General features: G+C 39.1%; 1 protein-coding gene across 7 annotated transcripts in view; it reads left to right on the top strand.

The window, feature by feature from the left end:
* Positions 1-558: 558 nt before the first annotated feature.
* BRCA2 (BRCA2 DNA repair associated) overlaps positions 559-22,744 on the top strand; it is a 32,670-nt gene continuing 10,484 nt past the window's right edge. For 3 of the 7 annotated variants that reach the window (XR_014942150.1, XM_015852023.3, XM_085536264.1), the window contains exons 1-16: positions 559-721; positions 925-1,023; positions 2,442-2,687; positions 4,067-4,169; positions 4,943-4,995; positions 5,099-5,139; positions 5,233-5,344; positions 6,944-6,999; positions 7,912-8,026; positions 9,456-10,613; positions 11,509-16,170; positions 16,678-16,770; positions 19,889-19,958; positions 20,432-20,847; positions 21,238-21,428; positions 22,031-22,218. Coding sequence is in view for 3 of the 7 variants with exons in the window: in XM_015852023.3 (XP_015707509.2) it covers positions 957-1,023; positions 2,442-2,687; positions 4,067-4,169; positions 4,943-4,995; positions 5,099-5,139; positions 5,233-5,344; positions 6,944-6,999; positions 7,912-8,026; positions 9,456-10,613; positions 11,509-16,170; positions 16,678-16,770; positions 19,889-19,958; positions 20,432-20,847; positions 21,238-21,428; positions 22,031-22,218 (7,571 nt within the window). In the remaining 4 variants the exon portion in view is untranslated. Of the gene's footprint in view, positions 832-924; positions 1,024-2,441; positions 2,688-4,066; positions 4,170-4,942; positions 4,996-5,098; positions 5,140-5,232; positions 5,345-6,943; positions 7,000-7,911; positions 8,027-9,455; positions 10,614-11,508; positions 16,171-16,677; positions 16,771-19,888; positions 19,959-20,431; positions 20,848-21,237; positions 21,429-22,030; positions 22,219-22,744 lie in introns of all 7 variants that reach the window. The other 4 variants (XR_014942151.1, XR_014942152.1, XR_014942153.1 and 1 more) reach the window with 3 other exon arrangements.

The following is a 22,744-nucleotide window of genomic DNA, read 5'->3' as shown; positions in this document are numbered from 1 at the left end:
GCCTGGCAGGGCCACCAAACATACACATTTACTAGATCAGGTTGCCCAGGGCCCCATCCAACCTGGTCTTGAACACCTCCAAGGACGGGGCATCCACAACTTCCCTGGGCAGCCTGTTCCAGGGCCTAACCACTCTCCTAGTGAAGAACTTCCCCCTAACATCCAACCTAAATCTTCCCTCTTTCAACTTAAAACCATTTCCCCGTGTCCTGCTATTGTCAGCCTTTTCGAAGAGTTTACTCCCCTCCTGGGAGTAAGTTCCCTTCAGGTATTGAAAGGCTGCAATGAGGTCACCCCGCAACCTTCTCCAGGCTGAACAAACGCAACTCCCTCAGCCTGTCCTCATAGGGGAGGTGCTCCAGCCCCCTGATCATCTTCGTGGCCCTCCTCTGGACCCTTTCCAAAACGTCTTTTTTGTACTGAGGGCTCCACACCTGGACCCACGCAGACCCACCCCGCCGCTCCGTGCGGGCTGGGCGCTGAGGTACGAGCATAGCACCAACCGCCCCGCGGCGCTGAGGGGCGCTGACGGTTGCGCCGCCCCGTGTGGAGGCGGGCAGAGCGCAGCGCGCATGCGGCGGGAGGCGGCCTTGGCGCCAAGCTTCGAACGTGGCGGCGCAGCGGGAGCGCGCAGCTCGGCGGGGCCGCGCTGTGTCCGCGGGGAGCCCCGCGCTCGGGGCGATGCTGTCGGCTGCGGAGCGCTGCCGGGGGCCGCAGGGAGGTAATAACACCGCACGGCGAGTGTGGGCACTGCGCGTTGTTGCCCTTCCGGGGTCGCGGCTCGGCCGTTCGGTGTCAGCGGGTCGCCTCCTTGTGGAGGGTGCCGCTGAGGTAACTGCCGGCGTGGGACGGCTCTGAGGGGCACGTAGGGCAGCGGTGTGATGTGAGCTCTGCTGCAGCCGCTGCTTCCTTATTTCTTGTCAGGTTTTTCAACAAGTGTTCCAGAGAGATAAAAGATGGCTTACAAATCTGGGAAGAGACCTACTTTCTTTGAAGTGTTTAAGGCGCATTGTAGCGATTCAGGTACAGTTTGACTACGGTAATGTGTTTTGGGGTTGTTTTATGGATGTTAACATCTTTTATGTGTTGTCTGTAAACTCTTCTCATCCCTGCTGAGTGCTGCTTGCAGGTTTGGGCACCAAGCGGTTAGAGAGCGGCCACAGGAGGACTGTGAGGGGTCTAAAGGGGAACACGTATGAGGAGCGGCTGAGGCCCCTGTTGTGCTCAGCCCAGAGCAGGGCAGGCTGAGGGGAGGCCTGATGGCAGCTGCAGCTCCTCACAGGGATCCATTTGCTTCCCACCTTCCTTTAGATATTTATAAATATTAGTCACATCCCTCCTCAGTCTTTTCCCCAGGTTGAACAGACCCAGGTTACTCAGCTTTTCATCATGTAGGTGCTCCAGACCCTTTGTCATCTTTATCACCCTCCTCTGGACTCAAAGGAGATCCCTGTCTTTTTTTAAACTGGGGAGCCCAGGACTGAATACAGCTCTCTAGATGTGGCCTCACCGGGGCAGAGTAGAGGGGGAGGATTATCTGCCTTGACCAGCTGGTCACACTCTTTTTAGTGCTCCCCAGGACACCATTGGCCTTCTTGGCCATAGTGGCACACTGCTGACTCGTGGCCATCATGCTGTCCAATAGGTCACTCAGGTCCTACTCTGCAGAGCTCCTCTCCAGCAGGCCAGCCACTAACCTGTACTGGTGAATGTGGTTATTCCTCTCCACGTGCAAGACTTTACACTTGTTCTTGTTAAGCCTCATCAGGTTCCTCCCTGCCCAACTCTCCAGCCTGTCCAGGTCTCGTGGAATGGCAGCACAGCCTTCCAGCGTGTCAGTCATTTCTTTTGGGTTTGTATAATCAGCAAGTGCTGAAAGGGAGCTGTTTAACCTGCTGTTACATTTGAAATAAGGCATGAACTAAATTGAAAGATTTAAACAAACTGGATGTTCATTAGCTCTTTGGGTAGGTTTGCATATGGTCTTAGAAATTTGACAGGTTTATTGACACTTTGTGGGTATCAGCGCTCAGAGCTATGCCCTTCTTTACAATAAGGGTGGTGAGGCACTGGGGCAGGTTACTCAGAGAGGTGGTGGATGTGCCATCCTGGAGATGCTCAAGGTCAGGCTGGAGGGAGCTCTGAGCCCCTGATGGAACTGTAGGTATCCCTTTTCACTGTAGGAGAATTGGACCAGATGGCCTTTAAAGGTCCCTTCCAATTCAAGTGATTCATTGATTCTGGAGCCCATCCAGGAATAGAACTGTAGCAGTGGAAGAGGTAAAGCGTTTTGCAATTAGCATATGAATGAATAATATATATTTTCCCATCCTGTATAGACCTTTGATTCTGTATAGCTAATTGTGATGTTCTCTTACCTGTATCATGAGTTAAGATTTCCATGTTTGTGTGTTTGTTTTCCTGTATGCATTTATTCATAGACTTGGGGCCTATAAGTCTTGACTGGTTTGAGGAGCTCAGCTCAGAAGCACCCCCGTATGAGCCAAAGTTGTTAGGAGAACCTGAAGGTCCCATTGGTTGGTTTGATCAAACTTTTAAAACTCCAAAGGCAAAATCCTGTACGCACAGCCAGCTGGCATCAACTCCACTGATCTTTAAAGATCCAAATACAATGCCGCCTTTCTCTTCTCCTGGAAAAGAATTGGAGCAGAAAAAAATGGAAACAAGTGAGTACGTTTTTTACCTGCAAGCCATTGTACCTATCTTTATTGGGCAGAAAGATGAATCTTTTCTATGGAGATATATGCAAGCTCGTGTGTAAGAATTTTTTATGTAGAAGAATGACTAACCCTTTCCCTGCAGTGTTTTGTTTGTACATCTGCTGTGTCTGTGTCTTCCTAGCAAGAAGATGAGCTTCTATAAATAGGTTACAGATGAGCACAAGGCTCTGCTTGTTGTTGAATTTGTCCTTAGACCCTAAAGCAGAATCTTTAACGATGTAGAACCATCTTAGCATTCAAATATAACTTTGCTTCCATAGCACACTGTTACCCTTCTCGTTTCTCTTGTTTTTGAGGTTGTGCTCAACTGAGCTGGGACTGCATTTCTTCTAACTTTAGCTATGCAAACTTCTGTAGTGTTTTAAGTCCCTAGTGAATTTCTGGTAGCGTTTCACAAGATAGAAACAAAGGAACCCTGTGGTGGTTCTGTTTCACAGCAGACACTTGTTTAGACTCTCCTGTGAAGAGAAAACTGTTACTGAAGTTTCTGTGGTTACCCATGTCTGGCCCGAGGTCTTATTCTCTATTTTCTTGGTTAGTCAACTGGCTCACGTGCCTCTGTTTCCTTCTTGTGAAAATGAGCATGGATGGAGGTGAGGTTTGGTACTGGGGTGCAGACCTGCAGTGCATGTAGAATCAGGAGTAGAGAGGAATGCAGAAATCTGATTTCTGAGAAGGAAAGCCACTGGCATTTTCTCACTGGGAACTGTTTTGAGTGGATGCTCATTCATGCCAGAAGCTCTCTGTCAGGAGAGTGCTGCTGCTTTGCTGGGCATGCTTTCTCTTTTACCTGGAGATGCATTAAGTAGCATCTACTGCCAGTACCATTGTCAGTACCTCCAATAACAGATTCAGAAATATGCTTTTATTCATATTATTTTTTTATTTAGTGCTACTTACTCAAATCAAGAGTCGTTATGTCTTAAGTAAATTTGAGAGAGGTCAGTGATAATGCGAGTTTAGATGCATTGGCTTCCCTCTAAGGGCAGCTTCTACAGTGATACAAAGTACACAGTATAGTGTAGCATGTTGGCATTTAATATGTAGCTTGAATAATATCTTGGAAATATACTGAAACAGATCTTACAACTCAATATGGTGACAAAATGAATTAGTTTTGATGGTACATATAATTTTGGCAGAAATATGGTGAGCTCTGTTTGGATATAGAATTTGGATGTGTTAAAGCACTAGAGGAAAGCATAGCGTTAGGTGTGGGTTTTGCACTAATCATATTTTGTATAATTTTTTAAAGCTTATCCTTACACTTCAAAGTTGAAACTGTTACTGCAAGATTGTGTTGATTATTATGTTTTACATTGTAGGCAGGGAGAATTTGCTAAGTCCAAGTACAGCAGGAAGAAAAACAGATCAAGAAAATCAGATGTTTGCTTCTCCTGGTACCTGCCACAACTACACTGCTGCTAGGTATGCTGAATTTATCAGTGCAGATACAGGACCCAGATAAACTGGAATTTAAACAAAAAGCACTTTAAAACCTCTGTATTTTTCTGCTAAACTTCTTCAGAGTGGTGAATAATCTCACATATCTTGTGTGCTTATGATACTTGTAGGTTGCTAAACAGATGAAAGATAAAACGCTAATTCTGAAGATTTCTCTACTACTAGGTGATCTCCCTCTGATTTTTCTGCTTCTTTGTAGCTCCCATGTGACAGTTATTGACAGTATTTCAGCATCCCAAATTCTTAACATCCAGTACAAGAACTAAGAGTTGTGATACATCACGTGCTTCTACAGTAGTAGTTTATAAAACAGTATTTAATCCTTACTGTGATCTTTTTTAAATGGCCTTGATTTTTGTTTTTCACACTTAAATGCATATTTTTCAGATTCATCTGCTCAAGGATTTATAATTTATTGATTATAAATTTCCATAGTTTCATACAGCATGTTAAGACATTCACAACTCCATTGAAGTCTAGCATACTGTCTATCAAACAAATATTGAAAATTAATATATTTCACAAAGGAGGCATTTTACTGTTTGATGTAAATTCAATAGGGTTTAAAATACTAAAATTCGGACTGGTAGTTAGAATAGATCTGTTGTTTAGTCAGGGAAATGTCTGTGGTTGCAAAGAAAAGGAAATAACAGAGGCAGTAATGCGCATAATGCCTGCTATGAATATTTGCTATTATGTTCAGAAATCGATATATTAAATTTATTTTTATTTTGCAGTCCAGCTATTTTAAGGAATACTTGCAGAACACCTCAGAGAAATAATCTACCTGGTTTGTATTTTCATTTTTTCATTCTACAAATCGTCTGTTATCTGTAGATATGTCTTCATTTCTTAGGCCGAACTTGTTGTCCTTATTATGTAATGTTTTTTAGGACCATATGGAAGCCTGTTTTGCACACCAAAAATTTTGGAGGTAAATACTTCATCCCTGTGCTTTGTTTTCTTTTTGTGGAGTGTTGTGTTTAGAATTCTGTATCAAAATAAAACTCGTAAAATCTGTGTCTAGATTCGAACTCCGAAACGTATTTCTGAAAGTCTGGGAGCAGAAGTGGATCCAGAAATGTCCTGGACAAGTTCTTTAGCTACTCCTCCTACTCTTGGTGCAACAGTGATAATAGGTAACTCTGAAAATGAACAGTTGCAAAGGGTTAAAAACTTCGGGTTTTGACACTTTGTTGTTATTATTCTTTCAACTCTTGCAGTGATATTTTGTGAGTTAATAACTCACTGTAAATAATGTCACACTAAATAGAAGAAATGAAATTGAGTCCTTGCTTTGCAGATGTTTCCTTCGCATGTATAGGGATTTAGGGGATGTAAATTTAGGAATAATACAGCAAAGTATGGAAGGATGATCGGATAATGATTCCTTGTGTTTCTTTTATCAAAAAACTAGACAACTATTAAGTCATGTGAATATGTTATTAAGTGTAAGGTTGCAGCTTGCTGAGTAAACTTCTCAGCAGCCATGCTGGCTTCAGCATTTTGAGCTCCCTCTGGGCTCACCATCTTATTGGTGTAGGTAGGCAGGCTGAGATGCCAATCCAGTTGAAGACTGTATTTCCTAGATTATTCAGATTCTGGATCTTGTTTCCTTTGCAGTTACACAAACATGTAACTGAGCTGATGGCTGCTTAAGTGTCACTAGCAGTGATGTCAAACATCAAGGCTTGTCTTAAAGTGTTGTAATTTCTTTAGCGTGGTGAACAAGTAAAAGGAAATTTGAATTAAAGAGTTGATGATAAAAATTCTTGAGAAAATGGAAGACCTGGATGTCTGCTTATCTATTGGCTGTGCTTTTTTTTTGTTACTGTTAAACTATCACTGTATAAAGTATACAGAGTAGACAAAATTGTAAAGCATGTGCATGCAAAGCATCTAAAGCATGTTAGGAGTGCATGCCAAAACTGGAGATCCCCTCTGTTAGCAGGATCCGGGTGTTGCTCTTAACTGGGTATCCGTGACTTCTGAATGATGTGACTTGAAAGACTGGGGAAAGCACCCATAGCTTTATGGTACTCTTCTAGGAAATGAGTTCTGCTTTGAACTCTCCTTCCCATTTTCTCATTTCCTGGATGAGCACAAATACTGTATAATCATGAAGTCAACTTTCTGCCATCTGTTACCTGAAAAAGGAAAAGTCATTTGGTTGCTACAAAAGAAGAGTTCAATTTACTAATCTTACTACCATAGAGGAGCCATGTCTGTGAAAGGTGTTATTTCAAGGTACTGCACTTAAATCATCTTAAAAGTAGGGTTTGAATTCTTCATTTGTAATGGAGTTGAGAAGATATTACTGTTCTTGTGAGTGGAAATGGAGAGGGGAAAAAAAGTCCTGGTAGCTGCTTGAAGATCTTATCCAGATCTGTGACAGGAGTAAAATGAGGGAGTAATACCATTAATAACTACTGGAAAGGGGAGTGGCAGCAGTAGTAGGTACTTGTGGCTGCACTGTTACACCTACATGGCAATAACCAGATTATATGACGTAGGGTGTTTTAAGCTGTTAAAAATGCATATGCTGTCCCTCTCACCTGTAGGATATTTTAGGTAGAACGCTTAGTTTTATTAGTGGTTTTTTTTTGTTGTTGTTGTTTACAGATTTAAGGTGCGTTTAAAATAAGCAAATGAAAACCCTCCTAAATCAGCTGTATTTCAACATGCTCAATAAATCACTTAGGAGCAAATGAATTGACTTCTCTGTCTTTCTTCTAAAGCTAGAGAGAATGATTCTATTTCTGGAGCAAAGCAACAGGATGAAAGAGCTGAGATAGTAAGTAGTTTTTAAGAGCTGTGCTATTCTTTAATTTCATTTAAGCTCTTTAGTTGTATGCTTACGTTCCTTGAGCCAAGAACAATAATTCTGTCATTTTCAGTCTAGGTCTTCCTGTCTGGCTGTTCTGCCTGTTTTTTAAAGTTACTGCTCACTGAAGTAAGCTTGTATAACACAGCTATAGATTGTGTTTTCACAAAAAATTCCCTTTGAGGAATATTTTTACTGCAAAAAATAAGCTATGAATTTGGATTCAGTAGCAGTGGGAGTCATTCAAATAAAAATCAAAGCTAGGAATTGCAACATACTGATTATTTGAGGGTTTACTTGTTCCACTTTATTCCCCCTCTGTCAAAGTTTTGATTATTGTTTGATTTAAGTTGTCCATTGAGTTCTTGCGCTCAACTCCTTTACCAAGAGTTAAAATTGAGGCTTCCTTTCAGACCTTTGATACTGTTACGTAAGGGACAGTTCCTGCTTAACTGTAGTTCTGTATATAAAAGCTGAATGATTTTTTGAGACAAAACCTGGAATGTCACTACTGGGAATTCACTCTTAATACCTGAAACTTCACAGTTAATATTTGTAACAGCAAAACCACCATGCAAAAAGTGTTTCTTCTGTTTCTTTTTGAGAGACTTGCTTACTGCACACTGATGACCCCATTCACTTCCCCTGTGTGACCCTGTGTTGATTACAGAATGAAAGCTGGTTTGCATTGAGGATGTAGATCATCTGCTTACTTATTTGCAGGAAGCGTACGTGTAGAAACAGTGCTTTTTGTTGTAAGAGATGCAGAATCATTTAGAAATTGCAGTTGTTCATAGCTGCGTGCTGTACTGTTCGTGTCACTGATGCACAGGGTATACAAACATGTTCCGTGTCATCTTTGGATGTATCTTTGGTTTGCAGGTTTTGCACAACTTTTTATCTAAAGATGATGAATATACTGCAAAGAATGATTCAAGTCTGCTGTCCATACCAGAGGCAGTAAAACTAAATGCTAAAGATGACATAAAAGATCTTGGTAAGCATTGTTTTATTACTGTTACTCAATGTATTGTGATGGAAAGCTGAGGTTATATTATGTAGTATGTCTTGAAATAACCACGTAGCTTATTTATTCTGCCAGCTGTTAAGTCCATGAGTCAAATTAGGTTACAGTGCCTTTGGATGACAACCAGATCTGTGCTGGTTTAAGTGAAGGCACAAGACCATATGGGAAAGCTGAGAGAGAAAAGGGGCTCAGGCTCAAGGTGGAGCAAGACTACTACCCCTGGCTATTAAATAGGTTTAGTGTAATTATGAAATTTCACATCAATACTCATTTTTCTGTGGTGAGATTGTTTTTTTTTATTTTTGCTATATCCTTTATATACTTATTTCATCTATTAATATCTCAAAGCATGACAGATCTATGAAAAAGGAATGTTATTGTTTAACAATGCAGAGTGTATATAGACAGGGAAAAAGAAGTTTTGATTACGTTCTTAGAACATTAGTGAACATGTGAAAATGTATGCTCTGATTTGAGCTTTTTGGTTATTTTGAGAAACAGTGACAGAAGGGAAGGACATTAACAGAAATTTATTAATCGTGTGGATGTAAAAGGATGTTGTAGAGAGACTGACACAGGCTAGATGGCATGATGTATCCTTGGGATTGTTGTCTCTCCTCCTTATCTGAATTGAAGGGAATACTATGAAAGCATTGTTTGACAAGCGTGAAGAATTGTGAAGTAATCAGTTTAGCATTTGACAAGGAGTTCTGAGAATCATAGCATCACCAAGGTTGGAAAAGATCATCCAGTCCAACCATCCATTACCGATAGTTCTCACTAAACCACATCCCTCAACACAATGTCAAAATGTTCCTTGAACACCTCCAGGGAGTGCTGAGGTCTGAAGGCATTGTGGCTTGCAGAGCAATATGTACTGCTGGTTCTTCTAGTGTAGATTCAAGCGTGCTAAGGGGAAAAAAGGGAGTTAGAAGAAGTGGGTTGAGTGCTGTGTTTCAAAGGATTCAAGCTTGGGCAGGTCTGACACTCATTCATTGTGTTACTCCAGAGCAGAAATGTTCCCAGCCTCTTTTTTTCTCTCACTTCTTGGCATCAGAATATTATCTTATCATAATCTTTCAGATATTTCTGGCTTAAATCCACTTAATTACAGTTTCATATTGGAGTCTTTCACCACACCGCCACTGCAGTCCTCAGGTGGCCGGGGCATCTGTACATACATGACTTGCCTCCCGTCTCCTCCCTCTTACAGCTACTATTAAAGAGTAACCTATTTTAAAGACATATATTTATCATTTTGAATGGAATCCTGAGTTGAAGAAAGGTAATGACTGTAAAATTGAATGCTGTATTTACCTGTAGAAATACAATACTATTCTTCAGTTATTTCCTGAAATGTATTTTTTTAATACTTTTTTTTTTTCCTTCTTATATTTAGATTCAGAGATGTTGGATGGTTTATTTGATGAGACAAATAACTTTGAAGATTCGTTCAACTTGCCTGCTGAATCCAGTGGAGCTCTTCTACTGTTGCCACATGCTCTGGATGCGACAGAGAAATGTGAAATAAAAACAGACGAAGCACAGGGAAAGGGTGATGTTCTTCCTGAACAACATATGAGAAGAAAGACTGCCATTTCACAGGAAGTGAAAGCTGCTAACTGGACTGAAAAAAGCTGCTGTGTTGAAGTGAAGGATTCTGTATTCTGGAACACTGATGAAGATATCGTGGATAGTAAAGACAGATGCTTAATAGGGCATGAAAAAGAATTGGAGTGTCTTAGGATTGCAGGAAACTTGCAGGATAATAGAACACGGAAATCATCTGCAAATGAGAAGCTTGTGAAAGATGTGCTGTCTTCATCAAGCCAGTGGTCTCAGCTGAACTTGTCTGATCTTGATGCAAGTCATCTGGAAATGTCTATATGTAGCTCTCCACAGTCTAACTTGTGTAGAGAGAAAGGTTTAGAAGAGAAGTCAGTACTAATGACCAAGGGTGATGCTGTAGAAACAACTTTACTGAATAAATCAGAGCTCTCAAGTGCCTATTTGTCAGAAAATTGCAGAGATATGATGGTATCTACAAACAACCCAACATCAGAAATAACTCCAGTGAAACCTGTGTGTACAAGTCCAAAGTTGGTAAAAGGATGTACGCAAGAGGAGGTCTCTAAAATGAGCTTTTTAAACTGTAGTTCTTTTTTAATTGAAAGTACAAATGTCATGGAGTATTCTGTGGTCTATAACAGCACCTTTTCCACACATTTGAAAGCAACTTCAAAATCTGTGGTAGCTGATGTTCTTTCTCGCCCTCTTATATGTAGTGCTGCATCACCAGATAATTGCAGTGACCTACATTTAACAAATAGTGAAAATGCTCTTAGAAAATCTAGCTTTAAAAGTCTAAATATGTTATCCCGATTGAGGAAGAAATCCAAGAGATTTATTTATACAATAAATAATACTTTAGTGTATCAGGAAGAAAATGTGCAGAAAGAAGTAACCTCTGAATCACCTGCTAATCCTGTATTAACACACTTGGAATCTGATTTATGTGAATTTAAAGGTTGTCAGGTGGCCACAGATGGTAATCAAGGTATGTTATTAAGCTTTTCTTTATTTTTGGAGGATTCTCCATTTACTAAACAACTTTTCTGTGAATACTTAAAATTGTGTAAAACATTGTATTTGTGATAAAGTAGATCTTGAAATATTTTGGTAACCAGAATGTGGAATTGATCTGTCAGTGACAGAAGAGCATAAATGTTTTCAGGTAGTCTGGTGCTAGTTTATTGTTTTCACCTCAGGTTATCTTCTGCAATAGAAACTTCCACTGTTCTAATTAAGCAGATCAATTATGTCTGTCAATGCTGGTCAGACACCCGAAGTGTCAAGGGCCATTCTGTCTCCTGATGATCTCTTAAATAACATTCTGCTTATAATATCTATTTTTTTCCCTAAAATTAGGGGATTTAAGACTGTTGATCTGTTTCATCTGGAAGCACAAAATATTAAATATGCATATATATATATATATTTAATGAAAGCAAGGACTGCTCCTATTTTTAGAAAATCTTACTTTTGGTAGAAAAAATTGCTTTACATTAGGAACAGAAGTACCATTCTGTAAAGTGTGAAACAAATTCTTGTGCTGAGACACGAGGAATGGAAGCCCTTCTCTTCAAATTTTGTTACAATTCATTATTTATTTCATGATGGCATTAACTATAGCCTACTTGTCACTACTTAATAGAACAAAATCAGATGAGACATCACAAATCCTTTCAAGGCATTCACATTTGGGAAGGAAAGTGTTATTTATGGTACCAGTGTTATTTATTGTATCAGTGTTAAGTATATGTAGAAATGATCATAGAGGCCAATATTGTATGAAGATTTGAATTTGCATTGAGTAAAAATGGAAAATTGCATTTGTTTGAATAAATGAGAGCTAGTTTAACATACCTTTTCTCTAATGTATTTTTTTGTAGACTGCTTGCTTTCGGCTGAGAGACAATCAAATATCAAAGAAGATAATTTCAACACTCCTACCATAGAGGTAGATACAAAGGATAACTTATCTGATAATACTGTCAACAATAGGCTGAAACAAGAAGAGCTGAGTGACTCAGGGAAAAAGGCAAGAGAGTATCAACCTGCTACCTCATTTAAATGCTTAGAAGCATCTCATACTCAGAGTGAAGACACAACAGATTGTTTAAATAGTGGAAGAATTTCAAATATAAAACGTAAGGTACTAACTTCAGCATACCTAATGGCAAGAAGGCGTTCCAGATTGTTTTCTGAAGACTGTTGCTTAAGGAAAGGCAAGAATGACGCATATATCAGTCCTAATGTGAACAGTCAAGCTGCTGCACCTCAGAGCCCTAAGCCTCCATGGTCCTCTCCTATTAGTAGTGATTGTTTGATTGATATGCACCATGGCACTGCATTTATGACAGACAGCAAGCTCAATAATACTTTGAGTCAGATCAAGTTTGGCATGAACAGGGTTGGTAGTAACTCATGCAATAAAACATCAGCTGATAAAAGACATTCTTCAGATCAGTTGTCAGTAGGTGAATCTAGAGAAATAGTTGCACCTTTGGGAATAAGCTGCTTAGAAAACAGTATTACTGGCTTAAAACAATGGGGGAAAGAAGATGTAGCTGAAAATCATGAAATACTTTCTATTAAAAACAGTAAAAACCCTCAAGCAGCTGCTTGGACTAATGTATCTGTAGAGGGTGCTGAAGAACTCTTGGATTGCATAGATAATTCTTTGAATGAAGTAGTTTCTGAAGAAGATAGACAAGTAGCACCTGTGTGTTTCAACACAAAGCCAAGTGAAAACCTAGAACATGAAGGGAAATCATCAGGAGATCGTAACAAGTGCAGTTCAAATCTGAGCTTCGGTGGCTTCCAGACTGCTTCCAATAAGCAGATTAAATTCTCTGAAAGCAGCATAGCAAAAGGCAAAATGCTGTTCAGAGATATTGAAAATGAATGCTTTGAAGTCTCTTCCATGGAAGGAGTGAGAAATTTTTCGAATCAAGTTCAAAAGGACAATTTATTTTCCTCAGATTTGGAAAGCAAAACAGGCAGTACTTCATCTGGTTTGCAGACAACGTGTACACAGTATATTCCACATGAAGTTGATTTCGATAGAAAATCACCTAAAAATCAACTATCCATCCAAGAACCAGATCAGTCTTTGACAGCAAGCCAAGAAGCTGAAATTGTTGAGCTTTCTAATATCCTAGAAGAAACGGGTAGCCAGTTTGAATTCACGCAATTTAGAAAGCAAAGTAACGTGATCCATAGTCATGTTCAGCAGCTTGGAGCAACAAATGTGGAAAACACTTCTAAATCGGGGGAAGATGTTAATTTCTATAGCTCTCTTAAATCTGAAAATTGTGTAATAAATGATGAGTTTTGCAGTAAGTTGGAAAATGAAAATGAATGTAAAATGGTAGAATATGAAAAAGAAAACACAGTGGTTTTCCACGGAAATAATAAGAAAGTTACTTTTACTAACTTGGACAGAAATGGAAGTAGAATATCCAACCATGAGAGCTGTCCAGTACCTTTACAGGCCAGCTTTTCTAATTTTGTAGGATTTACTTCAGCTGGAGGTAAAAAAATAAATATTTCTAAGGCAGCTTTGACCAGATCTGCAGAGCTTTTCAAGGACTTGGATGATGATAACTTTTTGGTTAAGTCTTCTAATACCAGATGCTGCAATTCAGATGGGCATGTGTCTTGTAAAAGGAATTTTCTCGGGTGCCAGACAAAAGAAGAGAAAGGAGGAATACTTTGTGTCCCAAACATCAAAAGAATAGGTTCCCACCATTCAGAGAAAAAATATGCAGAAAATATTAGTACCCCATGTAAGGAAAATACAGAAAACTGGACAGAAATATTAAGTGATAATGAAAACGTTGATTTCAGTTGTACTAATGCCTCTGGAATGAGAAACAGTCTGTCATCCTTTAAAAAACCTTACCAGAACTGTAACAATTCTGATCAGTTTCTGAATCAAGGAGACAGCCTAGTTGAAAGTTGTTTGCAAGACACATCATATTTGATTTCTCTAGGAGATGATATTACCAGTGCAGAAGAACGTGGTTTAAGTGTTTCAGATGAAATGGAAAACCTGTCCCCTAATCAGAAAGAAGACAGAAAGCAGGAAGATGAGCACTTGCTGCTAAACTGTCAAGCTGCAGATACTGATGCTGTTTCCATTTCTGACTCGTCTTTGTGTAGTTCTCTGCATGATCTCAATGTACAGTCTGGGGAAAGAGATACAGATGTGTCAGAGAACTCTAGTAAACAAAAGACAAATAGTGTCAATGTGGAAGGAGAAGACTCTGCACATAAAAACCTATTTGTGAGTGAAAGTGGGATTAAAATAGGCTCTTACCAACATCATCAAGTACCTTCTGAGCAAGAGACACATGTTGATAAAGTTAAGGGAACTTATCTGACTGGTTTTCATACTGCTGGTGGCAAGAAAATAAGAATTGCTGATGGATTTTTGGCTAAAGCTGAACAGTTTTTTTCAGAAAATAATGTTGATTTAGGAAAAGATGATAATGACTGTTTTGAGGACTGCTTAAGGAAATGTAATAAAAGCTATGTCAAAGACCGTGACTTATGTATGGACAGTGTTGCTCAATGTGATGCAGATGTACTTAATTTTAAAGACACACTTATTCCCAAAGAACCTGGGGACCAACTAAAGCAGGCAATAGAGGGGAGTCCCAGTAAACAAGCTATTAATCTTGACAACATTAAAGTGGGTGTGTTTATTAATGATGAAGATTGTGAAAGAAATTCGGCAGCTCCGTGTGCAAATAAGGAAGCTTTTGTCAGACCTGGAAAGTCAGGAATAGAATCTCTTCCTGGACCTGGGAGTAATTCTTTAAGTAGAACTTTTTTGATTGAAGATAAAAAATTGATTGCAGAGAGATATGCAGAATACTCAGCAAAAAAGAGGGATAATTCAGAAAGCAAATCTGACTTTCCTCTGAAACATACTACATCTCTGCATTTAACAAAGGTGTCAAGTGACCTTGCAGATAATTCTGTGCCTGGTGGTATTATTCAGACTGTATCTGCTGAGGATAGTTGCAAATCTAGTCAGTCCATGCTCTTTACTCACAATAGTGTTCCAGAAAGTACCTCACCTTATCTGAACTGCGGCATTAAGGAGAGTGACTTAAAACATTTCAATGAACCTTGTTGTAATACAGACTGCTTCACAAGTACTGAAGATAATGCTTTCCAAAAACAGTCTGAAGTCGATCTTCCCGAGGATGGAACTAATTTAACCTGCTTACAAGAAACATCACTTAATGCTGAATGTCAAAAGAGTGGTCTGAAACAAGTGTTCAGTACAGCAAAAGGTAAAGCGGTCTCTGTTTCAGAAAGTGCATTAGCAAGCATCAGACAGACATTTCAAACAGATTGTGGTGCACATGTAAAATCTGAAATTGAGACTAAATCAGGAACTAATCAAACAGAAATTGCTGGAAGTTCATCTTCCAGCATTCATGCTGGGGGTCCTGTTTTTGCTACATCTTTAGATGCTACAAAAAGCGAGATGAATTTGGCTGCATCTCATTTAATTAATGGAAATGGGAATCTTATTGAAAACAGTCACCAAAGTGCAAACACATTTGCAGATGCAGATTCTGTACCAGATTTTCAGATGCAATGCTTTGAGCAGAAGAGTGTGCCATATAAGCAGATGCAGCAGTCAGGCCCTTCAGGGAACCTTGGGTTTTTCAGTACAGCAAGTGGGAAGCCCGTGCAACTATCAGAAGAGTCACTAAAGAAAGCTAGACAGCTCTTTTGTGAAATGGAAGTTAGCCATTCATCAGGGCAACAAGATGCACATTTGCTTGAAGATGTTGAAAAACCCAGAAACCGTGATGAAATATTTCCTGGAGAAATGCAACTAGCGCTGCCAAGAGGGAAGGAGAACGCCAGCGTGGGTAAGATTTCAAGTCCTGCTTTGGGGTTCAGCACTGCAAGTGGAAAGCAAGTGACCATCTCTGAAAGTGCCTATCGGAAAGCAAAGGCAATTTTAAAGGAAGCAGATGACTTTTTAAGCAGTGAGCTTGGTGCTACAGATGACCTTTGTGAAATTAAAGAGAATGGTCAGCATGCAGGATATTTAACTGGTAAAGTAATCTCAGAATCCCAAACTGAAAAAAGCTGCAGTGAGGAACTTTGCTTGAAAAGCGTTTGCCCTGATGAAATTAAGTCTTTTCCAAGCACTCACCGTGTCAAAATTACAGAGTATGTACCACATAGTAAGAGAAACTGCCAGTCAGCACCATTGAAAAATAGCTTTCAGCAAGATGAGTCCAGATTTTTCAGAAAAGGAGAGCTGAATCTGGGAATGGAAACAGAGTCTGAATCAGATTTATGCAGTGCTACACGTAAAGCAGAAATAAACGTTTTCCAAACTCCAAAAGGCTACTTGAAAACAGAGGCTGTAGAAAGTGCAAAAGCTTTTATGGAAGATGATCTTTCAGATTCTGGAGTCCAGGTTAAGTCTGCACAGTCCTTCACTGGCAAAATGTCAGAGAACTTTCAGAATAAACCTTTTGGGAAGAGACGCTTGGATGAAAACGACTCACTTGGTAGGTCTTTGTCTTGTATCTGTTTGATTCAATAATAATAAGTTGTTGTGATTTAGCATTTAGCATTGCTTTTTTTTTTAATGGGAAGTGGGTCACCATAAACCCATGTAGCTGCACAAATTCAGGTGCAAGTGTTGGAAAGACTAATGTAAGTAAGTGTGGGCAGGCATAAAAAGGTATATAAGAGTATGTCAGGCCAACCCCAGTCAGCCCTTGGCACAGCTGAACTGTAGCCTGGAAGGAACGGACCTACTGATTAGAGTCTGACACCAGCTGCCTTATGGAAACCATTAATGGTAGCACCATACAAGCTTTTTCCTGTGCAGAAGAAGACTTTGCAAAGCATGCTGAACTAGCTCTGTGTTGGAAAAGGATGTTAAAGTTATCCAAAAACTTGCTAATTCTGTTTGCTGTGACTTCTTTAGTGTTTTATTTAGCAATTTATTTAAGTTGTACAGTATTGGCAAGAAACTGAACTTAAAATAAACATCCCTGTTTTTATCATAGGAGAACCTCCAATTAAAAGACAGCTGCTGCTTGAATTTGAGAAGATGACGATCCCCCCCAGATCTTTGAAACCTTTGAGAAGCACTCCTGATGGTAATCCTGGTGTTCTTATGTTCTAAGCAGAAATCTCATGTTAGGCATTACCTTTAAAATTCTTTAGTTTCCAGTCTACTAACAGAAAGTGATTGCTTAAGTGATTTGTTTATCACTATAGTCATAAAAATTCAGGAAATTGCTATGGTAATGTCTCTGCTGACTTGGACTCATGTAATTAACAGCATGCCTTACCATGTGGTATTTAAATACATTAAGCTGCACTGCTTTTGCAAGAACCCTGCTTTATTTCCAGCATGGTAGGAATTCATCCAGTTTCTCATAGAAGTAAAGCTCGCTATTACCAGCTTCAGTGGGAGGAGGAATGTGTTTTACTGATCTGTGAATTTTCAATCAAAACTTATATCTACAGGAAATTAAGAAAGTACTGATGATTTTATCTTATAATAATTAGTGCGGAATATGCCTGCTGATAGCTGTGTTATGGATGCTTTTAATATTTCATACTGGGTGATCTGTATGCTCTGGAAGTTAAGGTTTTGAAGATTGAGCTGATGCTTTAAGGAAAGCTCATCATGGCTGTCGTGTTAGGGTAATGTGACTCTGGATGCTGCTTTTGCTTATGGGATCAGCTGTGTTTTTCAAGGAGCTTGTTCTTTCGAAGCACTGTGTGCTGTCACCTAGAATTCAGAAGCGGTGTGCATGTGGTACATCAGAAAAGCTTGCACAGCTAGTAATTATTGCCAACCAGCCTGAGATGAGAGCTGTTTCTTTACAGCTGCTGCTTTTTGAAGCCTTGGAAATGACACAGCATGTAAAATAATCCATTTTGGGTGGGTTGATTTGATGTTACAGAGGACTTCCCTTTCACATACAGGGTGCTGGAATATTGCTGGGTAGTTCTGTGAAAATTTCTTGCATCTTATTACTGTCACTTCCATTTTTAATTGCCTCACTGAGCTGTACTCTCACCTAGGCAGTGACATGCATTACTCACTGCAAGAATTTAAAAGCATAATCTTCCTTTTTCTCTAAAGTGAATGATATGTCCCTGCAAAGCAGGGGTGTTAAATGGCTACTAATGTTATTTTTGTCAGATATTTGGTCCTGCTTTGGTCTGCCTTTATTGTCCCTCCAAGGAGGTACCTTCTGTGCCTCGCTATTCAAAATGGAATTATATCTGAATTTCTTCTGCAAGTGAGAATTACTACTTCAAATAAAGTACTTCAAAATATTATCTAGATTTTTAAGGAGAAAGTTGAAATGAAAGTCATACTTAATTTGAAATAGTGAGTCTGCATCAGATACGGTGGGGTGTGGGGGGGAAAGAAACAACATAGTCTTCTGAGTAGTTCATGGGAAATTAAAACCACTGTTCTTAAACACCTTATTCCAACTCATAGACAATCTCTTAGGTACCTGATGGGTACGCAGTTACCCACAAAGCTGGCTTCCTTTTGGCAGTACAAAAGCACCAAGCATTTACAGATACCATAGTAAGTGCAGTGATTCACACACATCAGTGTGCAGAAAGGATTTTGTAACGAGGTATTTAAGTCCTAAAAAGTGTCTCTTTGGAACAAATGTATTGGTTACGGTATGCTGCTGAATTTGTTCTAAGCATGAAATTAAGAAGTTTTTAATGGAATTTGTAAGTTGCTGCCAGAGAATAATTTTATACCCTTCATACATAAATATTACTGTACCCTGCAGCAGATTGTTAACAGTGTTACTCTGGTGGAACAAATGAAAGCAGTTTTAATTTCCAGAGCTGTCCTGCCTCTGGCTTCAGGAACATGTGGCATCTTGTAGCTGTGACTTGTCATCTGAAACTTCCTCCTGGAAACCGAAGGGCATCCAGCAAACGGTTTAAATTCCAGGCTGACGTGATTTAGATCTGTTGGTAATGGCGACATAAGCACATCCTTAGAAAGTCTGAACGAGAAGTTCTGTGCAAATGTGCCCTTTTCTGTTGCAAATATAGTTGTTTGGTTTTTTTGTTGGTGGTGTTATTTAAAGTTGCTAAATGAGTTCTAAATTGAATGGGAAGCCTGCCTGGAATCAAATACATGTTAAACTTTTCCATTTCAGAAGCCTAAAACATCCTGCAGGCTTACAAATGGGAGCATTTGGGAATACAGCGCTATGATGATTTATCTTTTAGATCTGAGTGCAGCCAGTGTGAAGAACAACTGAGGCTTAATTAGAGAGAGCCTCAGCTAATAATTGGTTTTCAATCCGTGTTTTCACTGCGAGAACCTAAAGTGAAACATAAAGAAAAACATCAGAACTTGTGTGTTCCCAGATGTGTTGGAATTAATTCTGCATTTAGAGTTTCTTCAAATGGCCAAATGACTCACACTTAATGCCTGCCAGGTTGTTGTTTTATATCGAACAAGAGAAGATACTTTTAAGTTTTTTGTGACCAAAAAGATGGCGTGTGGTTGGATGTGACCTTTCCCAAGATATCCCACAGTCAGGGATATCTCATGAGAGAAGAATCTTTAAGAAAAACATAGAATAAAACTCAGTCCCATGGGGCTAACCTCTCAATTTATCAGGATCGGGCAGCACATGATTACTAAGTTCTGTGCCTTGGAAATGAGTTTTGCATTGATGATAGAATGTACAAGGACCTGTCACTAGACTAGTGACAATTCTGTTACTTTTCTTGCTTTTACCCACAGTCAAATTTCTTGAGAGCCTGTAGAATTCTTCTCTTCCAGTGCCTGACTTGTTGTGTCTTTGCTTCCATTTTTTAAGTATCTCTTTTAAAGGTCTTCCACTGGTCTGTAACAACCTGTAATATCCTTTGTTTTGTCAGGGTCATAATATTGCTTAGATCAAATGAATATTATCAAAACAGCTTGCATTCTGAGGAAGCCAGTCACTGAAATGGTGAATAGAAGTATTATTTCTAGTGGCAGTCGGATTATGAGACAGATCTGTGCCTCATTTTTTGTCATATTCAGTAATATTGAAGACAATGTTTTTTCTTTCTTTATGGGGTTTATATAACTAAATGTAATGAATCTGTTTAAATCCAATCTGGAAATGTCTGTGATTATAACATGAATATAGAAGAAATGTGCTGTAAATATCCGTCCATGTAATGTACCACTTAAGCTTTTTTTTTTTTTTTCTAATTACCTTACAGGCGTTTTCAAAGACAGAAGAAAATTTATGTACCACGTTCCTTTAAAACCAGTAACTTGTCAGCCTTTGGGGTGAGAAACTTTTAATGCATTGTAGAGTTTTTGTAATGCAATTTCTTGCAAGTCCTTATCATAGAATCACAAGGTTGGAAAGGACCTAGAAGATTATCCAGTCCAACTGTCCTCCATTACCGTAGCTGCAACAAACCACTAACCCATATCTCGTAGCTCCTCATCCAGACGCCTCTTGAACACTGCCTGGGTTGGCGGCTCCACCACCTCCCTGGGCAGCCATTCCAGTGCCTGACCACTCTCTGAGAGAAAAAGTTCCTTCTTATGTCTAGTCTAAGCCTCTTCTGGTACAACTTGCAGCCACTGCCTCGGGTCCTGTTTGTTGCCTGGCAGAAGAGGCCAAGACCTAGACCTAGACCAAAGCCTTGTCTTTTTATTAATAGAGTGGTGAAAGTTACATTACTAAATTAAAAATGTTGAAATTGACAAGGATTTTTGTCAACATGCTGAAGGTGATTTGTTTTCATCTGTAGGACTACTAAGGAACGACAAGAAGTCAGGAACCCTACGCTTACTCTCCCTGATCAAGACTCGAAAGGATTTAAATCTATACCTGCCGTTTTTCAGCACTGTGCCCTCCGGCAGTCTTCCAGTGGTGCTTCAGGGCTTGTTACTCCACATAAGGCCATGGCCAAGGAGGGCGAGGAAACAAGTTTGTGCAAGTCAGGCAAAGCTGTTAAAACTTTTGTTCCACCCTTCAAAAGCAAGTTGACACTTTCTACAGGTGAACAAGGCAGCAGCAAGAGATGTCACTCACCAGTCAGAAACAAGGTGACGGAGGAGAGGGAGTTAAATCAAATACCAAATGAACGAAATAGTGCTGAATCTCAGGATCACCAGTCCTGCGTCCTGCATGCAGCAGTCACTGACTTAGAAAATGACAATTTAGGTATTTACAGATTTCCATCACTTACCTGTTGTGAATGCTAACTAAAGTTAATGCAGAGTGTGAAGAATTTGTTTTTGCTGAAACTTCTTTTCAGTAACAAGTTTTAAAATAGTTTATATTTCATTTGATACTTGATTTTATATACCTAAATAAAATATTCTAAGGAGTCTGAAGACTAACCTTGCTATATTTCACTCACTTTATTCATTCTGCTTTCTAATGAAAGTCCAGGCCTAGCCATGCAAGTGGTTGATTCGGCCTTTTTCAGAGAAACAGTGCACATCTTCAACTGTCTAACTTTCTCTTTCTTCTCTAAATCTACTTGTATGATTGCGTTTCTTAAATTGATACATACTGTAAGAGGGTTTTATGACTTTCTTTTCTTTGCAGTTATAAGCAACATGATGGCAAATCTCCGCTGTGCTAGAGATCTACAGGAAATGAGAATTAAAAAGAAATATAGGCAAAATATTAGCCCACAGCCAGGCAGCCTTTATGTCATTAAAACATCTGCAAGAAATAGAATCTCTTTGAAAACTGCAGTAGAAGAGGAAACACCCGGTTTTCATTCTACAGAAAAGGTATATGTATCAATATGTATCAATGATACCTGTTTACTATCTCTTTGGAGGAGTGTGTTCCTTAAAACTAGAAAACAAAAACTCAACATGTTTAGAATAGACACATTTAAGTGAAATGTGTCTCTTCAGTTTTGTGATAAATATTTACAGTGACTCTTAAAACAATTACTACGGTATTAAAATATTTGCATATCCACAGTTAAGAGGTAATCCAAATAATATGAATCATATACGTGCCTGTAGTGTTAGAGTCAAACAAGATTAACATCAAACAAGGAAAAAAATCAACTGATGATAGTTACTTGCAACTTCTAATCTCTAGGAAAAGCTGTCTTAAGATAACACATGGTTAAAATTTAAGCTCAGATAAGTCAATATCAATAACCTTTCTTTTTTGGTACAGTGATTTTTTTTTAGAGTACAGTGTGATTTTTTGCTAAACACATTTGTATGAGTTCCTCCATTCTTCTTGGATTGCTTATAAAAAGGTCATACAGAAGATCTCTTGATCAAGGAGGTATTTCATGGGAGTTTATAGCATTACATATAAAAGATCTTTGAATTCTAACTGTATTGTCATTTTCTCTTCATCTTTTTTTCAGCTTTACACATATGGTGTTTCAAAACACTGCATACAAGTTAGCAGCACAAATGCAGAATCATTCCAGTTTCTCATTGAAGAATTTTTCAGTAAGGAGTATTTATTAGCAGGAAATGGGATACAACTTGCTGATGGAGGATGGTTGATACCTACAGATGAGGGAAAGGCTGGAAAAAAGGAATTTTACAGGTATTATTATTATTACTTATAAACTTGAGGCAAATATGGTATTTATTAGTTGTGATTCTTGTATCCCCTAGAAGTTGAACACTCACTACTTTTTGGCTGCATTTTCAGTACAACACTTACTGGTTTAAATGAAAGTATTGTAAGTTTGTAAATTTACGGTGTAGACTAATGTAGCCTCTTCAGAGCAGGTGCAATTAGATTAATTAATCACGGAGTTGATCTGGCTGTGACTTGAATACCTTCAGCAGTGGCCTCTCTGAATCACCCTTGCCAGTTGATATTTGTGGTTTAAAAAAAGCCTTTTATCTCCAATTGGAATTTTGCATCTTCCAACTTGTCTGTTGCCTCATCCTGTTGTCATGTGCTTCTGAGAAGCCTGCTTTCTATGAATTCTCTGATCACATAGTTACAAGCAGCAATAAGGTTTTTAATTTCTCTCTTAAATGCAAACCCAGCTCTTCTAGCCTTTCCTTGTGCTCAGCCCCTTGTGGCCTTTTGCAGGGTTTGCTCCAGTATACCAGCATCT

The sequence above is a fragment of the Coturnix japonica genome, chromosome 1 (assembly GCF_054131305.1).
Source record: "Coturnix japonica strain WE chromosome 1, WE-NBRP24, whole genome shotgun sequence".
NCBI lineage: Eukaryota > Metazoa > Chordata > Aves > Galliformes > Phasianidae > Coturnix > Coturnix japonica.
This window is presented reverse-complemented; position numbering and strand designations above follow the sequence as displayed.